Source organism: Ailuropoda melanoleuca, chromosome 7 (genome assembly GCF_002007445.2).
Source record: "Ailuropoda melanoleuca isolate Jingjing chromosome 7, ASM200744v2, whole genome shotgun sequence".
In the NCBI taxonomy this organism is placed as follows: domain Eukaryota; kingdom Metazoa; phylum Chordata; class Mammalia; order Carnivora; family Ursidae; genus Ailuropoda; species Ailuropoda melanoleuca.
In genome coordinates this window covers 40,805,068-40,824,599 of record NC_048224.1, presented here as the reverse complement: position 1 = coordinate 40,824,599, position 19,532 = coordinate 40,805,068, and the positions used below count along the sequence as shown (strand labels likewise).

The window sequence follows — 19,532 nt, the reverse complement described above, 5'->3', positions numbered from 1 at the left end:
GCATCGTTGTTGTTGTTGTGTTGTCATTATTGTGGCTCTCCTCTGAAAAGGACGGAATTCACCTGGGGACGGCTGATGTGAAGAGTCAAATGTGAACATATCGGCTGAGGATCTAACAGATAGGCAGGGCCATGGTGCCTGGCATGTCCTCATAGCTGATAGCCATTCACATTTATTGAGCAACAGGTCCGTCTTACAGAGGGGGAAACTAAGGTACAGAAAGGTCACGTGGCAGAAACAATGGCCCCAAGGCCTCTCTCTTCCCCTGTACACCCTGCTCCCAAGTCCTGTTCCCGAAGCGCTTCTCCTCATGCATCTTCCCCTTCTTCAGCAACTTCAGGCAGCAAGGCCAAGTCCCAGTCTGCTCCCTGGAACTAGATCTCCCAACCACAACAAGGAGAAGCCCACATGCAGTGGAAGCCAAGAGACCACATGTCCACCTGCAGAGCTGTCCCTGCGATCTGTCCCTGGCTGGCTTCTGCCTCCAACTTGGGCACACACTGCTGTTGCCTCGGTGGCATCGGCCTGACCTGAGGTGGCTGCAGAGGGTAGCCAAGGACGGAGACCATCTCCCTTCCTGGCTGCAGCCAACCAGCCACATGCTGGCCCAGGATTTCAGGCTTTGGGGAGCAATCCCCAACCCACAGTGCTTGTGCCAGCTCCGGGGTCAGGCTGGGTCCTCACTTCCCAAGTTCCTGGCCAGCATTCGGCACAGAGCACTAACTCAGATAAGTGGAGGCCAGCCCTGTGACCTTGGCTGCTAGATACAGTGCCTCTGGAGTCTCCTCGCTGCTCGGCCTGCTGGGCTTGGGCCCAGGCTACCACAAGAGAGGGTCAGCGGACTGAAATGCTAACTTTGCTGCTGTCTTCTGTGAGATCTAGGGCAAAGCCAATCTCCTCTCTGAGCCTCAGCTTTCCTGTTTCTAAAACGGGCACCGGGGTTTGACGAGGTCAGTGTTACTCAGCATGGTCTGCAGAACCTCACTGATCCGTGAACTTCTTGTTACTGCTTTGCAATGCCATGAGCAGCAAAATCAAGTGTTTGGACACTTTTGTAGCCATTTGATATTGCCATGATACCCAAGCCCAAGACCAGTGGACTGGTCTTACTGAATATGAACTGGGTACAAGGCTGGTTCAGGTGTTAGCAAACCAGCATGGGAAATCACATGTAGTGTGAGTTTTATTAAAGTATAAGGCCCTTCACCACAGGTAGTTTAAGAAGCCCTGGTCTAAATGTTCTTTTTTCTGTGAGAACCTACCAACTAGTCCTCCATCACAGTACCTACAGCTGCAGTGGGATTCATGCACCTGTCACCCACACTGTTCCCTCTTTACTGTTCCTGCCTTAGAGAACGGGCGCCACCATTCACCTGTCTGCCTGAACCAACAGAGGCTGAAAGAGCTTAGCCGGTTGGTACCAGGAAACACCACCAATGGAGAACAAACAGCTAGAAATGGTCTGGTGATGTTTCTAAATTCCAAAGACTGGAAAGAGAAATCCTGCTTGTTTCCATAAAGAAACTTTGAGGAATCAACTCAGTTATGGCACTTCTTACAACATAAATGCTGGGATGACAGAACATGGCTCTCAAGTACCTGGAGAAGAAGGACTGCTAGCCTAGAATTCTCTACTTCAGAAAAGGATGACTCAAACATGAAGGCAAACATTTTCAGACTTAGAAAGACTGAGAAACTAGGTCACCCACAGACCCTTTCTGGAAAAGTTACTCAAGAGAGGTCTCCAGAAAAAAATGAATCCAAGTCAAGGAGTCAAGAATGAGATGGTGTGGTACCCAACAGATGGGCAAGCAATGAAGCCAGAAACATGTATATACCTAACTACTGATAACATAATTGAGGAGTTAAATGCAATTTAAATAAATGACTCTTAAAACACAACAGGACGAATATCTAAAAATGATAATAATCAGAAACTAAAATTCCAGATGATTTCAACCATCCCTGGAAGGCTCGAAGGAAAGCAAAGAGAAGTATAGGCTAACTGATGCAGTCACTATGGGTAGTAGGAGGTGAGGACAAACTACTCTAGATTGGGCGTCATGCCCAATATGGAAATATGTTTATGGAAAAGGTAAGGGTAAAACCCTGGCAGACTAGAATTAGGGTGTAGAATTTCAGAGGAAATTTTACAGAATAATGGGACAGCAGCCTTGGGATGTATACGACGACTGCCACTTACCTTTAACCTATAGTAATTAAGTCTCAACCTGCTGTAGGAATAGACACATTAATGGGGGGTTGGTAAAACTTGAAGAATAAATCAAACTATTCGAGAGGGGTGAATATTATATAATCCTGTGGTGAATACCACAACCCCAGAGGCAAAAAAAAAAAAGAAAGAAAAAAAGGACCTTTAAAAATTTATAGATATATTAGTCATCAGAAAAATGTAATTCGGGGCACCTGGGTGGCACAGCAGTTAAGCGTCTGCCTTCGGCTCAGGGCGTGATCCCGGCGTTATGGGATCCGAGCCCCACATCAGGCTCCTCCGCTATGAGCCTGCTTCTTCCTCTCCCACTCCCCCTGCTTGTGTTCCCTCTCTCGCTGGCTGTCTCTATCTCTGTTGAATAAATAAATAAAATCTTTAAAAAAAAAAAAAAGAAAGAAAAACGTAATTCAAAACTACAGTGAGACACTACTTCAAACCCACTAGGATGGCTATTGTTTTTAAAATGGGAAAATAACAANCGTAGTTCAACTACAGTGAGACACTACTTCAAACCCACTAGGATGGCTATTGTTTTTAAAATGGGAAAATAACAAGTGTTATTCGAGAAGATGTGGAGAAAGTGGAACCCTCATACACTGACGGTGAGTATGTGAAACCCTCTGGAAAACAGTCTAGCGGGTCCTCCAAAAGTTACACATAAAGTTGCCATTTGATCTGGGGATTCTACGGCAAGGTATATATTCAAGAGAAGTGAATACATATGTCCACACAAAAACCCGCACAAGAGCATTTATGGCAGCATTATTCGTAGTAGCTGAAAGGTAGAAACAACTCAAATGTTCATCGATGGATGACCGGATAAATAAAATGCGGTATATCCATGAATCCATTCATCCATGAAATCTTATTCAGCCACAGAGAGAAATGAAGTATTGTCACATGCTACCGTGTGGATGGACCCTGAAAACATGACGCAAAGTGAAAGAAGACAGCTACCAAAGACCAAATATTATAGGCTTCCATTTATACGAACTGTCCAGAATAAGCAAATCTATAGGGACAAGAAAGTGTCTCAGTGGTTGTCTTGGGTTGGAGGAGAGGGGGGATGAGAGCTACAGGGTATGGTTTCTTTTGGAGATTCTACTATGAATTGTGGTGATTGTTGCACAAGTCTGTGAAATACACCAAAAAAACACATTGAATGAATGAATTCTATGACATATGAGTAATATCTCAAAAAGCTGCTACCAAAACAATTTATAGACATGACTAACTACTGATCAATCCGAAACATCTATAGTTTTAAAGAATAACAAAAAATAAAACAAATACCCTTATTATATAAAGAGCTCTTGTGAACTAATGATTACATTATAAGCAGCCCAATTAAAAAAAAATGTGTGAAAGGACTCACAAAACAGGCAACATAATGACTAAAGGCATATAAATAAATATTCAATATCTCTAGTAATCAAAGAAATTAACCCCCATCAAAATGTAAAAATGCAGTGTTGGTGAGGGTGTGGGGAAATGGGCAATCACTCACCCAGACTCTCAGTTTGCTGGGGACAAAGGGGTTTCTCAGCAAGTAGAATCTTCTGTGCTAAAAAGGGAAAGTCCTGGGGCGCCTGGGTGGCTCAGTCAGTTAAGTGTCCAAATTGGTTTCAGCTCAGGTCATGATCTCAGGGTCTTGAGATCAAGCCCTGCATCAGGCTCCACACTCAGCGGGAGTCTGCTTAAGATTCTCTCTTGCTCCCTCTCCCTTTACCCCTCTCCCCTGCTCCTGCACATACACACTCTCTCTCTCCCCTTAAAATAAAGTAAATTAATAAAATCTTTAAAGTACCGATCGTAAATCAGTACAACCATTCCAGGAAGGCATTTAGCAATAGGTATCAAGAACCTTATCTTTATAAATACATACCTTCTGGCTCAGAAATTCTACTACCTGGAATTTATTCTAACAAAATTCATTCAACAAATATTTGTGGAGGGTCAAACATGGACACTGGATGATGCTGGGGATACCAAGATAGGCCTATAAGGATTTTTATCTCAGGTTTTTGCACCAGTGAAAAATTGGAGGGGCACCTGGGTGGCTCAGTTGGTTGAGCACCTGGCTCTTGGTTTCAGCTCAGGTCATGATGTCATGGGTCATGAGACTGAGCCTCTGTCGGGCTTCCCACTCAGTGTGGAGTCTGCTTGAGATTCTCTCCCTCTACCCCGCTTCCTACTCGTGCTCGCTCTCAAATAAATAAATAAACCATTAAAAAAAAAAAAAAAGAAAAGAAAAGAAAGAAAAATTGGAAACAACCTAAATGTTGAAATACTGGAGATTACTTAGATAGAACTATTTCACCTACACAGTGAAATACCCCCAGGTGTTAAAAAGGACGCTGCAGGAGAATACTTATCGACATGGAAACGTGGATACACTGCATCGCCAAATGGAAAAAAAACAAGTTAGAAAGTTGTGTGCACCAGTGACCCCAATTTGCAAAGTAGATATATGTGTATATAAACAAATACCTGACAGGATACACCCCAAAATGTTAACAGTGGTTATCTCTGGGTGTTGGGATTAAAGGCGAACTTCATTTCCTTCTTCTGGTTCAACTGTATTAAATGTCTTCTTCATAATAGACACAAATCACTTTTGTAACAATACAGCAAAGGTCAACCGGCTTTAAAAAACAAACCGACACCTGCCACGCCTCCATTGGTAGAAGCCCCAAGAAGGGGGGTGGCAGAAAGTCAAGCCTGTGCTCGTGCTTGATCTAGCGATGACAGCTACCATTACCGAGTACCTTCTACATGCCAGGGACTTCGCATGGCCCATCCCCTCTAATGCTCCCAAGAATCCAGTGAGATAGGGGTCCCCATCTCATTTGACAGATGCGAGGTGACCCGCCACTAATCGCACAGCTAGTGAGAAGCAGAGCTGGGGTTTGAACCCAGGCCCCTGCCTCTATCTTAGCTAGGTCTCCTTGTTCCTGAGGAAGGGTAGAGAAAGGTCCTGAGCTAGTAGCCCTCTGTCCTGTAGGCCCTTGTCCGCTGTCCCTGCAGACAGTCTAGGAGGCGACAGAAGAGCAAGTTAGCAAGGGGTGGGGACACCAGCAAAGGGAAGGCGTGGCACTGGAAGGCCCGCTGGCAGAGGTCAGGGCTTGAGGCAGACTAGCCGGTACTCCTTGCCTGCTGGGCGACTCTCAGGAAGCCCAACCACATCCGGCCCCAGGAGTTCCCAGGCCCTGTGCACGCCCAGAGGCAGTGAGAGAAAGGCTCCGAGGCCTGCAGCTGCCCTGCTGAGACAGCAGGAGGAAACGAGTCTGCCAGCTGAGACCTTCTCCCGGGGCTCGGCCACTGCTGGCCAGTCCTTTCCCCTCTCAGGGCCTGCGGGTCCGCCTCTTCTGTGTGCAGACAAGGTGTGAGGGCTGATGGTTCCAGAACCCTCCCAGATCTAAACCCTCTGAACCCATGGCCCTTCCTCACATAGGGCCTGGCAGGAAGAGGAAGGGGGTGAGGCACCCCACCCAGCTCCCAAAGGATCCCCCTCCTCTTCCCCTCAGCTCCATTCCCACCGCTATTTTTAGAACACAGCGCAGGGAGCATCTCCACCAGTCCAGCCACACTCAGAGCCCCAGGTAAAACAGCAGCCCCATTCATTCCGCTCTAGCAGGAACACACCAGGAATTTATAGGCCAGCCAGCCGACTAGACAACCTCTCCCCATGCCATTAGCCAGGCCATGTTTCACTATTTCCATTACAGCCCAAAGTGGTGACTTACTTTTCCTAATGACAACACAGCAGCCGAGTGAGACAAGGAGGGCATCTCTAGGACATCTGTGCCCTTCCCCCACCCCCAACCTGGCTGACTCTTCAAAAGTCACTGAAAAGGAACGCTGACCTAGAAGCTAGAGGTTTGGGTCCTAGTTCCGGTTCTAACACCAACTGCTTGGTCCTTGGCCAGGTTCTTGACCCTTTCTTGGTCTTGGTTTCTATAAATGAGCTTGTTCATCAACCGATCTTGGTGTGGGAGGAGGGAGGATTTTCAGTTCCACATTCAAAGGTTCAATGGTTCCATCAAAATTCTAGTCATTCATAAAATAAACACTGTATTCATCGGCCTTTGGGTACGTGTTGAGTTGTGTTCCCAAAGTCCATCTGAGAGTTGATTATGGGTCCCAGAATACATTCTCCCCCTGGAAACTCTGTTATAAATGGTGGTCAGCTTCTTAGGCTAGCCCACTTAACCCTTAATGTTCTTCCACGAGGAGCAACAGCCGAAAGCGATCACAGGAAGCCACTCACATTTGAAAGACACTGTCTTAAGGAAATTTACCTGGAGTAGTGTTTGAGTGAAAGAAGATATACATTAAAGGCAATAAAAAAAAAAAAAGTCAGTGGTGACTTCTGGGGAAGAGTCTGAAGGAGATTTCTGACCGCACGAGAAACGAAAGGCACTGCATATTGATTACCACAAATTCCACTTGAAAGTTAGCAGTGGGCCATAGACCCAGTCCTTGGAAAGGTTAAAGAACATAAATATGTGAAGTTCAAACAAAAGAGTGTGGTGAGTAGAGAGGAAGAAGGAAGAGGGGAGGATCTGGGGTTGGAAAGCTCTTTGCACTGGCTTCCCCGGGGGCCAGCCTGGAAGGAGACACCTTGGGGTGGGGAGGAGCCAGGAGTGTGCTTATAATTTGTGTACTTCTGACGGGGATCCCCTTCCCATACGAGATCGGTAAGTACACCTTATGTGTCGCTAGTACATGATGACTATTAACCACACAGCATTTGCATATATCCACCGCACATACACTCTTGTTCCAATATGAAGACCAAAACGTCTGTTTTCTTTCTTCCTTTAACCTGCCGTTAGAGTCCTGAGGCTTTGAAGATGACTCCTGGAGTTCATCTAGATTCAACCGCCTCATTTTTCTTGGTAAAGAAACAGAGGATCAGAGAGATAAAGTAATTTGCCCAAAGTCACACAGTGAGTTACCGGCAACTTCAGGATTCGAACCAAGATCTTCAGAATCCTACTCTGGTTTTCTCTGAGGAAAAGGAGTTCCGTGAGAGGGGAGCCCCACAAACCTGGGGAAGAGAAGCAGGGGAGCAGCTGTGGTCAGTTTCTCCTTTGCCTCTGAGGATGCCAGGAGTCAGCACAGACTAGAGGAGTATCCATGACCCTGAAATGAACCTGGCCAGATTGTTTAATAAACCAGGTGGGGATCCAGGCTCTGGTCTCACCAAATGGAGGCGCAACAGAGAAAGCCCTCAGCCAAGACAGTCAGGAGATTTGACTCGGCCACTAACCTGTCCCATGACTGTGGCCAGGTCACTTCCCTTGTATGAGCCTCAGTTTCCTCATTTCAATTCTAAAACACGAGAGGCTTGAACCATAGGACCCAATTCAATTCTGCAACATCTCCTGAGTGCATACTAAGGACGGGGCAGTAACAGAATAAGAAATAGGTAAGATATGACTGCCACTGTCTCCCAAGGAGCTCACAGTCTTGCAGATGAGACCTACCTGCTTAACACGCTGCGCTAAGGATGAACAAAATACCAAGGGAACATAGAGAAGGAGGCAATGAGTTCTGATGCACTTCTGATGCACACCCAAGAACAGTGTCTCAGGAGAGGGGCTAAGCCTTAAAGGTTGAGGATTGCAGGGACAGCAAAAGAGGGCAGGCAACCACAGGTAGAAGAGCTGAGCATGAACGTGCACAGGGAGTTTGGAGAAGGGTTGAAATAATCCAGTGCGGCCGGGCTGCAGCCGCACACCACCAGGGGTATAGTGCACCCAGGGAGAGCCTGGAGAGCCTGGAGAGCCATGCGGAGACCTGGACTTCATTCTGACGACAGCCTCCCACAAGGTCTGATGCAGCTTGGATGGTCTGTGATTGCCGGAGCTGGGCCACCAGGGTCCAATCCTCGCCACCCCAGCTGTGTGACCTTGGGCAAGTTTCATAGTTTCCCTAAGACTCAGCGTCTGTCTACTGGTTGGGTGTAAGGAGAGTAGATGTGCCGTGGGGATAATGCACCGCATGAGGGCCAGAGTGAGGATTAACGAGACGGCAGAGGCCACGGGCTACGCGCTCACCGGACCACCTCGTGTTATTATTCTACCCTTAAAGCAAGGATCTGGGAACTGCAGGATGGTGGCCCTGTTTGGAGAAAGGCCTGAGGGAAGATAAGGTCAAGACAGGATGGAGGGTCAGGTTGTGCTGTCTTCGTTAAGAGCTAAAGCAAGGATAGCACCCTGGTGGAGGTGAGGAGCAAGACGGCGAAGCGGACAGTGTGTCCGGAGCCAGATGGGCAGCAAACAGGGCAGAGGAGAAGGCTGGAGAGACTGGGATTTAGCCTGCTTTCTGGGGGGATACCTGAAATCCAGTCCAGCTGATTTCCAGTTACTTGGGGTTGAGATTTGGAGCTAGTCAATTAGCAAAATCTGGGCCCAGAATGCAGAGCAGACTCTCTCCCCACCCTTGACAGGGCTCAGGTCAAAGGCCTGCCCCCAGGACTCAGGTCCTAAACCTGTCACTGTCCCTTTCCACCTTTGGCCACAGTTCCATTGCTGCTGGGTACCCAATACTGTGTCTGCTAATCCTCTTGAACGCCAGACTCAAAGAGGGAAGGGGCTTCAGCGACCATCCCAGTGCCCTCTGAAAGCCTGTCTTTAGGACTCTCCCTTGCCGTTCATATCAAATCTGGTGTGCAGCTCTTGAGCTTTTCTGGGCCACCCCTCAGACATACGAACTCTGAGTGCAGAATAAGACCACTCATCGTTTGTCCTAAAGCATCCCCTCCAGAGCTCAAAGGGCCATGGCTTCTACACGCATGGTATCCTCCTCCTACCTCTTCCAAAAGGAGAGGATTGATTGCTTCCATCCCCAAAACACAAACCTTTGCATCTGGGAAGAGCAGTGGGTCAGGCTGAAAGGTTTTGGCTTTGAAGACTAGCTCAGCCTCTTGCCAGCTGTGTGACCTTGGATAAACCATTTAACTTCTCTGGGTTTCCGTCCCTTTCATCCATACAGCGAGCTGCTGGAGGGCTGGGCAGATAATGCCTGGGGGCCCCGGCTGCCATCCCAGAAGGCCCTGCCATCCCTGCGAGGAACCCTCCCACAGACAGCCTTCCCCCTCGCTCTGCAGACAGCCTCCCCCCCCCGCTTGGTGCCGTGTGTGTGAGAAATGAGAGCTTTGGTGGCAGAACTGATGAAAAAATTTTAAATAAAGGATTAGAAAAACAAACAAACAAGACATACATAAAGAAATGTCATCATTATTTCCAACAGGTCCCAGCTCCCAAAGGGTCAAAAGGCCAGGCCAGCAGAGACCGAGCATGGCGACTTACAGGAGAGACACAGAGTTTCAAAAGACCCAGCGCCCGAGAACTAAGAAAACACAGGATCTGAGGGTGTGAGGGGAACTTAAAGGATCACTTTGTATTCAAATCGCACAGATGGCCTTTACAACAATAAATGGTGTGCTCCCATCCTCCCGGCTCCCAGGCCCCAGACACCAAAGCAAGACAATTGGACCATCAGGAAAGAGACCATTGTGTAGGCTTCTTAGCATGATTTATGTGGAGGGCCGGGCCCAGCCATGTTTCCCGTGATTATGACTCTCAGATGCAGTTTCCATTGCGCGTCCATCATCCGGGACGGCTGGGACAGACTGGGACGAGGAAGAGCAGCAGCCACCCGGTTGTATTTCATCTTCTCAAGCCCTTGGAGCCAAATGAATTGTTCCATCGATTTGAGAGGCAGAGTAGCAATGGCGCTGTGGCTCACCACAGTCCCCAGCAAGACGGACCCCAGGCCTCCGGGAGCTGATGTCCACTCTCCCGGCAGCCGGCTGGGCCTTGGACCCCAACGGGAGCCCCACTCGAGTTGTCAGCTTGTCAGGGACAAGCTGGGAGGAAAGCCCTGGCCCCGGGGCTCAGTGTTGAGCTCTGATTCTCCATTTCTCTGTGGCCAGAGCTCCTGTCCTCCTCACCAGTCTGGTGGACGGAGGTAGGTCACCAGGTCCCAGAGAGTCAAGCTCACTGTCTTCCCAGACAGGCAATTCTCCTGGGCCTCGCATTCCCCTTAATGTCATTTTGTAAGGGAATCAAATGAAGTCCAAGGGCAGCTTGCTGTCTGTGCGGATGCAGTTGCTCCGCCTCTCAGCATTAACCCTGCGGGCTGAGTCCTGGCCTACAGATACCGCACAGCAGTGGCTGCGGGCCGAGCCTGGTCCCCGGCTGGGCTGCGGGATCAGGCCAGTCACTGGCAGATACATCCCATCCCCGTCCAGGGGATGTCTGATCTTGCCTACATGGGAGGTCAGGGACGTATTCTCTTCTGGGCCACCCTTCTTGGAGTTCAAGTGGCCACAGCGGCTGAGCAACCTCACCAGGCATAAGAGCCCTCTCTAAAGACACTGAGAAGGTCTTACAGGACACGACACAGAGACCATCCAAGGTCCAGGGGCTTCTCCGGTCTGAGACATCTCTCCAGCCTCTTTGACCCTTTTTTTCCTATGCAAGTGACCATGGTCCTACATATATATATATATATATATATATATGTATGTATATATATATATATATATATATATATATATATATATATACCTTTTGTGTTCAAGCTATATTCCTAGGACCTGTGACCTCTGACTTCCCTCCCTCTCGGTCTTGGCAGTTAGAGAAAGGTCAGAGAGCTGTCCAACCCTGGGCTCCAGGCTGTGAGCAGACTGGGCTCTAATCACTGTTCCCCAGTAGGTCTTCCTTTAGCTGAGCCACGCCTGACCCCAGTCCCTGAACCTTGGGAGCTCTGTAGAAAGCAAACCAAATCTGCTTCCAGAGGGCTGTGTCCCAACTTCCTGTTGGGCCATTCAACACAGGACAGAGGGACAGCACAGGCAACCTGCTGAGGCCTGGGGGCTGGAAACTTTCCCACCTGGGCCAGGTGAAGCCCCCACTGCTCCCGACTTCCAGGGCCATTCCTAGAACTCAGCACTGGTGCCCACCCAGGCCCAGCCAGGAGGAGGCTCTGGGAAGAAGGCTCCAGTGTTCATTTGCATCACTGAGAAACAAGACACAGTGGAGGAGAACAAGGGGGGATGGGGGGCAGGGAATTCTCTCTTCTCATCCCAGAGCTTCCACCACATCCCTGGGTCTGGAAGGTCACATAACTACCTTCCCAACCACTATCCAGGACAGGCCACCACTGCCCCTCACTTGGAGACTGAAGGGACCCCTTAACTGATATCTTCACACCCACTTGGGTGCCTCCTTGGGCTCTCTGCTCTTCTAGAAATGTACCTGAGACTGACTGACTCCCTTTCTCAAAAGCCTTCAACGGCTTCCCACTGTATCTAGAATGACATCAGCACAACATGAACCACCAGGGCCCTGCATGATCTGGCCCCCACCCACCCACCTGGTCTCCCCACTCAGCTCCAGCCACACCAGCCTTTGCTGGCCCCAGTATGCCAAGCTCCTTCTCATCTCAGGCACTCTCTGCAGGCTATTCTATTTGCCTGGAACACGCCTTCCAAAGTCCTTGACTGGCTAACTCCTTTCTGGCCTGCAGGTTTCAATGTAGAGATTATGATAGTCCCTGCCCATCCCCACCCCCCGAAATCTAATAACATATTCTCTCTTAAAGGAATCTTTTTCTTCATGGATGATCAGTGTGTAATCGTGTTGTGCGCGTGTGTGTTGGTGTTGATCTATTTAAGGGTCACTCCCCTACTTAGACTGATATCTGGATAAGAGCAGAGACCGTATCCACCTCAACCTCCCAGAATGCCCAGCTTCTAGCCTAGAGCCTGGCATAAAGTGGATGCCCCCCAGATATCTGCTGAACGAAGGAATGAATGAACGAGAACAGATGAAGAAGTGATTTCGTGGAGACGTCTTCTGGCAGCGGAGGCTGACGACACTGGTCTCCATCAGGGCTGACCTCTGCCAACCTCTCCTGTGCCCCCCAGGTGGGCACTGGAACCACGGGAAGCCCAGATGCTATTTCTTCTCCTTCTTCCTTGTAGGGAAAAAGTTTGAGTCTTCTCCATTTGAGACTTTTCAGTGCCAGTCGGCACATGCCCACAAGGCCTTCATACCACTGTGGTCCTTCTGATGCCAGTCCACACACAACCGTGGGGCCACTCCCTTCGGATGACCCTAGGCCCACCATCTTGGTCCTCCGTTTTGGGTCCAGTTGAGGTGAGGTTACTGTGTGGTAGGGGATGCCCAAGAAAGGGTTAAGTTGCCAGAAGCAGAGTCCCGCCCTTGGGTTGGCTCAGCCAATCAGAGTCTGTCCTGATGAGGTAAAGCTTCTATCCTGGGTAGCATTGGTTGAGTTGGCCGGCCCCATCTCCTGCTGGAGAGAGCCATAAGGGTGGAGTTTCTGTGGAACCAGACAGAACTGGAATTAGCTCGCTGTCTACTCAGGCCAGGGCTGCCTGTCTCCAGGACCTGCCCCTGTTCCTTCCTAAGGTGCTCAGACAGACCCTGGCATCTCCCAGGCCCCGCCTCTAGCTGACCAGTGGAGATGACAAGGTGTCACATCTGGGAGAAGTCTCAGAGCCAGAGCAGACCCAGGAGGCCTCAGTTTCCCTGCCTGGGCCCTGGAATACAGCAGGTGGTTACCAGGCAGTGACATGGAGCGGTCATCCCATGTGCTCAGAGCAGCAGCATTCAGCTTCAATAAGCAAGGCCACTAGATGAATCTTCCTATATAAACATAGCTTTAAAGTGGTAACGAGCAGCTAGTTCACAGAGTTCTTCTTGTGCGTACATGACATGAGCTTAACCGTCACGAGAACCCTGTTCCTCCATCCACTTTACTGATGAAAACGCTGAGTCTCAGCAAGGCTCCGTGCCCCACCTGAGGTCACAGAGTTGGAAGAGTTTACACCTCCCGTATTACTTGTCGTATCATTTTTGAGCAATCTGTTGGCATATCTGTCTCCGCCCCTGGACTGCGATCCCGCAAGGAAAGAGCGTGGCAGATCCATCCGTGTATTCCCACCATGGAGGCCCGGGGGCACCCCGAGAACAGAGCTGCTGCCCTGCGCCCCTCTCCTACCTGATGGCGGTTGCAAGCCTACTCCCCTCAAAGGCTTCCCATGGCCCAGGCCAGCGCCATGCATGTGGTGGGAGCTCAGTGGAGGTTCACAGAGCGGACGATGAATGTGCGGCCCAGACCCCATCAGACCGCTCTTGGGACCCAACAGGCACAGCCTTTAAAGCCCGGATTGCCATTCCTAGTCACCTCTGCCCAATGAAAGGAGAGTCCATAGGACAGCTCTCACCCATCTCTGTGACCCCAGAGGACCTAACCCTAGTGTGTGGCACACAGGAGGCATCTGTTATGGGTATTTGATTGAATAACCAAAATAATAAGGAACTATTTGTCCCTACTGGCTTAGAACCTCAGTGGCCCCGGGCGGGACTACCTGTGAGTTAGTCTAGACTGGAAGCATCCCAGCACTCCCCGTGGCAGGGAGTCCAGTAAAAGTTATCTGAGGCAGAAGAAAGGTAGGTTCCCTCCAGGAATAGATACTGAAGCAAGTAGGCAGAGTTCTGATGAGAAAGAAGGGTGTGGTGAGTGAAAGAAAGCTGGGTCTTACTTCCACAGAGAGAAGGAGAGCTCACATGGGCCGACCAGGGCAGACTCCTCCTTAACTGTGGGCAGCTCAAAGGGAGCTGGAGAAAGGCAACGGAGCCCCCAGAGAAGGGGTGCAGGCTGGACACTGCCTGCCTCATTGTGTCCACACTGCCCCGGCTGGAGCCCCCCACTCCAACTGCCACCCGCAGGTACTCCAGAGACAGCACGGAAAACCTGTGACTGCCCCAACAGACCCGGCCCCTACAGGCAGCAGAGTTCACAGGCAATCCAGTCATGTGGAAATCTGCAGGGTAGGGTTCCCTCATGGAGACCGCATGACCCCTCCATGATAATCTTCCATGGGAAACTTTCAGGATAATCCCAAAGTTCAAAGAGCTAGAAAGAGCCACCTGACCTATGCCTGAGTGGGACCACTGAGGAAGCAGCTGCCAGAGGTCACACACAGGTAGTGGTCCATCTGCTTCTCTGTTGTTCTTGGAATGCATCTTCTTCCACCTCCCTCTGCCTTTCCCAACAAGCATTTCATGTTCGGGGCTTCCCATTTATGTTTTGCAAATTTGGGAAGAACGTTGCGTCCCTTGAGATGTGTGAAGGGTCCCCCATTCCAAGGTATCGGCAAACGCTGTTGAACAGGGTTGAGAAGGGGAGGCATGGGACTTTGGGGATTTCCCTCGCAAACCCCTCTTTCCTCAAAAAGGCATCTGAGTTAGGGCAGGGAGCAGCCTGGGCAAAGGTTTCCCTTATGCAGCAGAAGGCGGAGCATTCTCAGAAAGAACAAAAAAAGGCATTAAAAAAAAAAAGGGCATGCTACTCAGTCAGGACAAATTAATCAAGCAGGACTCTTTCTGCCTGAAAAGCAAGGACCTGAGCTCTGCCTGGTTTTCCCTCTTCCCTCTCCTTGGAGGTCAGCAACCTTAGCAGAAAGGCTGTGGCCCAGCCCTTGGCAAAGACGGTCACGGTCACCTCCGAGGCTGCCGGGACCTGGTGGAGCTAAGCACAGGTGGATGAACGGTAAGCCGGCTAGATGGCCACCAAGCCAAGTGGCTAAGGTTGCTAAAGCCTTTCTGGAACTCCATGGGCCTGGAGAAAATCATATTTACCAGGACTTCTCTCAGGGAGCTTTTTGTAAAGGACCAGAGGAATCAGTTGCTAAGACTCTTGAAGTATGTATGATGGGGGTAGGAGGTTGGGCGTGAGACCCTAAAGGGCCTCCCTGTCTAACTAAAGATGGTTACGTAACTACCTTCTAAGAATGGTGGGCCAGTGAGGTCATGCAGGGCTGCGGCAAGGTTCAGTTCTCAGGTAAGGAGGCAATTCTGAGGTTGTTCCAGTGCTCAGGCCCTCCTTCTCTACCCTTCTCCCACCCCAAACACAGCTGCTCCATTAAATACACATTTAAAGAGTTTTGATTTGAAGAGGTGTCTGTTTCCCAGCCCAGGGCGCCCATAGGTCTCAGCATGGCCCTGAAGCCAGGCCCCAAACTCTGGGGCCCTTCCAGTGTCAGCCAGCTAGATCCACAGGCTGCAGGGCCCAGAGCCTATCTCAGAAACTCAGACTACCTTCAGTCGCTCAAACTGTCTTCCCAGCCGAATTTGAGAGACCACGCAAAGCAATGAGAAGACAGTTGCTAACACACTCCAGAGCCTGCAAACTGAAGCTGAAGCAGAAAGAATTCTTCCCCTGCCCACACACCAGAAGGAGCTAAGCCCCAAATATAAGAAAGTTGGGGGTCATGAGTTCAGCCATGGATCATCCCAGAGACCCCTCCAGTGAAGAGAATGGCCTGGTGTCTGTGACCAAGCCGGGATCAAGGGTACAAGGCAGCCTACAGCCTTGGCAACAGGAGAGGTTCCGTAGAAGAACCTGACGATGGGAGGGTAGCAGCGAGGAGCTGGGGCAGAGTGGGGGCAGCGCACTCCCGGCTGCCGTGTTCCAGCTAGCATCTACGGCGTCCCAGGCGCTGTGCCATGAACGGTGTGTGCACCATCTCTAACTCTCCCACCAACCCTTTGGAGGAGGAGCTGTTGTTCCCGGATGGGGACGCCAAAGCTGAGTAGTAGAGTGACGTGCCCAGGGTCACACCGCCAGTCAGCAGTAGAGTGTGAGTGGAAGTCCGTGCTCTTCCACTATCGCCCCCCTCATCAAAGTTACTCTTGTCTCTGGCTAGTATAAAGCAAAGTAACTTTCAAGTCTGAGATGACAGGGTCCTTGGACTGTCACTCCCTTCCTTAGGGAACAGCTGCAGAGCTGCTCCAGGTGAGGCTGCCCAGAGACCTCCTGCCCCCAGCAGGCCTGTCCCCGCAGCCCTCACCGACCCCCACCGCATGCCTGCCGAACGCACGGGGAAGAAGAAACGGGCCGGCAAGTTTACTGGCTGCCACTCACTTCCATTCATCCTCTCCCCCTGAGCCAGCAGACCAACCACTCCGATCCTTCTTCAGCCAACCAGATCAAATCTCCAAACGGCCAACACTTTCACCAAAGAGAAGCTACCGGCGTGACTCACAAATGGGAAATACAACTGTGCCCGGGGCTGGCATCCGGCTGACAAAGGGGAAGGCCGTGATCTGACTCCCAACCTGTCCCCACCACAGACACCGGCCCAGCTTAGGGGCGCCCATCCCAGGTCAGCCTCAGCTGGGAGGCTCTAATCTTCCCCGATGCTCCAGCTGGCTGGCCCCCAGTCCCCAGCAAACTCCGCTTGGCTCCCCTCGGCTGTGGCCTGCCTTGCACTAGAACAGCTTCTGCCGAGGACATCTCCTCCCAACAGTGCCGGACCTTGGACGGCGTTAAACACCAGTGTGCTACCCTGGGCACGACCTATCCCAAGGCAGAGGGGGGCTACCTGCCAGGCAGCAGCAGCCAGCCAACCCGAACTAGACCTGGCCAGAGGCAAAGCACCGAGCAGAGCCGAGAAGTGCTGGCCATGCTCCCTTAGGCTCCGTCACTCTACTGAGCCATGCAAACCCATGCAGTAGACCCCGTGAGATGCCAAGGGGGAGAGACACTCAAGCACGGGCCTCCCTGCCAAGACTTGTTGCTCAGATCCAAGTCCTAAGCTGGAGCTGGCCCCAAACTCAGTTCGGAGGCTTGAGGGTCTGGGCTGGCAGAGGGGAAGCCAGGCAGCCAGGGCTGCGGCCGCGGCGAGGCCCTTACCTTGCTCTCCGGGGGTGAAGCCGCCAGCTGTTGCTGTTTAGCGATGTTCTCCGACAGGCACCAGCACACTCTCTTCTTCTGCTCCTGTGAGTGTGCTTCCAAAGTGAATAAGCACTCTGCCTTCTGACGTCAGAGAAAACAGAGGAAAGGGTGGTCAGGGCTGCTCCCTGGTTCAGGGGGCTCCCAGGCCCAAGCCCATCCCTGGGCTCCAGAGGGTGAGGCTGCAGCAGGGAGGGGAGGGCCCGCTAAAAGCCACAAATGCACACTAATCCCCAGTGACATCGAGGCAGCCAGAGGAGCAGGGAAGCTGGTTCGGGGGCCAGCTGGCGAGCGAGTGGCGTGCCCGCGGGTTGGGGGGAAGGGTGGGAGGCGTTAGTTCCCAACACAGTGGAGGCCTGTGGAGAGCCATAGGACAGAAATGGTGAGGTCACCCCCGGGGACAGGCAGCACAAGGCGGCAGCTGGGGGAGCACATGGGGAACCCAGAGGGCCAAGGTCTCCAGCCCTCTGATGCTCTGTGGAGCCAGGACCCCTCCTCCCACTCACAGAACCCCCTTCCCCTGACCTCGGCTTGGGATCCCATCACAAGGCCAGGTTAGATGGGCAATTGGACAGACATACCAAGAGAACTCAAACAGAAACTCAGGTCCCTTCAGAAAGTCTTTGGCGGGCATAGGCACGTGGCCCCCTACAGCCACACTAGTGCGTGGCACAGGAGCTGGGTCCGACCCGGGGCTGCTCCGCTCAGCAGAGTGCAAGGACAGACTCTAGACAGCACTAGCACTGCTGTCATTTCCATCCCGCTTTGCCACCCAACCTTGTCAAGCGCAGTCTCGTCTCCCCAGCTAGACTAGAAAATCCTTCCAGGAAGGCCTTTTCCCCATCTCAGCCCAGCACAGTACTTGGCAAGTAATGGCCTCAGTAAGCTCTGGCTCCCGGAGGGACTTCCGGGATGAGGTCAAAGCCAGGCCAGCTTTGGCATAATATCAGGGCGCTGCTGAGACCCAGAGAGGCGGCCCCGGGGAGTTGGAACGTGCTGGGAGGAGGGGCGGAGATGAAGGGGGGCGGTAGAGCACGCCCAGGGCTATCATCCACTCTAGAACACTCTGGTCAGGGGACTGCAGGCTCTTTCCAACTCCGCTGGAATTTGATTATAACCTCACAGGGCTACGATTACATGAGCTCAGCCAGGGAGCTGAGAGCATGAGCATGAGCTGGATGGCTTGGAACAGAGAAAAAGACAGTGTTTCTACACGGTCCTTCCTTGTTTTGCAGTTGGACAGGCCTGGCTTGAATCCCAGCAGCATTTGGGCAAAGGCCTGAACGATAAAGGCCAGCAAGGCAAGTGCTTGGGAGAAACTGTTCCAGGCAGAAGGAAGAGCACATGCGAGGGCTCTGAGCTGGAATGGCCACCAGCATCATCGACTAGCATGTGGGGACATTCTCTATTCTGCCATTCCCCTCCAGCCTTCAGGGATGCCACCCTTCAGGGCAGGGCCAGCTCCCATGCTAAGTGTTCCCAGGGCGCCAGCCACTCCTCTCCTGCCCCAAAGTGCTCAGAAGCCAATTTCCTAAAAGCATCAGATGAGAGAAGGAAGAAATTGCCTCCCCTTGGCTTCAGGGAACTGGGCGGATGGATGGAGGCAATCCTCCCACTTAACAACAGATTCCCTCCACTTCTCAGAACCCCCAGCCCGCTGAAGGGGAAGGACAGTTTCGGCAAAAAAGACCCCAAGATTCCCCGGAGGGAAGCCAGCTAGGGCAAGGAGCTGAGCAGAGAGCCCTGTGCTCCCTGTCTCATGTACCCTTGCCAGGTGAGGGAAGAGGGAAGGACCACAGCCAGAGCTTACTGAGGCCAAGGCAAGGACCACGGCCCCTTCCAGCTTGGAAAGGCCATTTCTCCACAAAGCTGGCCCTGCCTCTACCGAACTCTTTAGGCTTCAGCAAATCCCTAATCTCCCGGAGCCAAACCTCCTCTTCTCTTTCTGTGCCGAAGCAGGAATTCGGCCTTAGTAACGATTCATTTTATCTATCCATTTTAAAGAGCACTTTCCCATCCGTGCTCTTGTTTTGATGTTAACAATTCCATGAAGAGGTAGGGAGGGCTTAGATGGTTACTCCCAATGCAAGGAGGGGGGAAACTGAGGCTCCGAGTGGGTAAGGGCCTCCTCCAGCTCTTACTGCCAGTAAGCAGTGGAAGGAAGACTCAAGGCCTTGCAGAAACACCTGTTGAGATTTCATCCCCCAAACCGGGGAGGCCCCCTCGGAGGCTGCTGGGCCACCATTGCTGGCTAATGGGAATGCTCCCCCTTGCAGACTGTGCCCTAAGCAACCAGAGCATGAAAGCTTTGGAAGAGCTCTGTCAGCCGGCGGCTCTCTGAGCAGCTACGGAGCTCACTCGAACCTTCTGTACCACTCTACACTGCTCTGAGCCCTAGGATGGTGGCCCCTTCCCACAGAAGTACAGGAAAGCCTCTCCTCACAGTGAGAGGGCTGCCCACGTCCTCATCTTGAGACCTCCCCCCCCAACAAGCCATACCCTGTACAGTGCTAAGCACTTT

At 51.6% G+C, this 19,532-nt stretch overlaps 1 protein-coding gene across 3 annotated transcripts in view; it reads right to left on the bottom strand.

Moving 5' to 3' along the window:
• The window catches only part of RGS3 (regulator of G protein signaling 3), a 103,442-nt gene that overhangs the window by 34,971 nt on the left and 48,939 nt on the right, over window positions 1-19,532 (bottom strand). For 2 of the 3 annotated variants that reach the window (XM_034664341.1, XM_011220428.3), the window contains one exon: window positions 16,973-17,095. In XM_034664341.1, the coding sequence (XP_034520232.1) occupies window positions 16,973-17,095 (123 nt within the window). Of the gene's footprint in view, window positions 1-9,411; window positions 12,593-16,972; window positions 17,096-19,532 lie in introns of those variants that run through there. The other variant, XM_019795899.2, reaches the window with a different exon arrangement.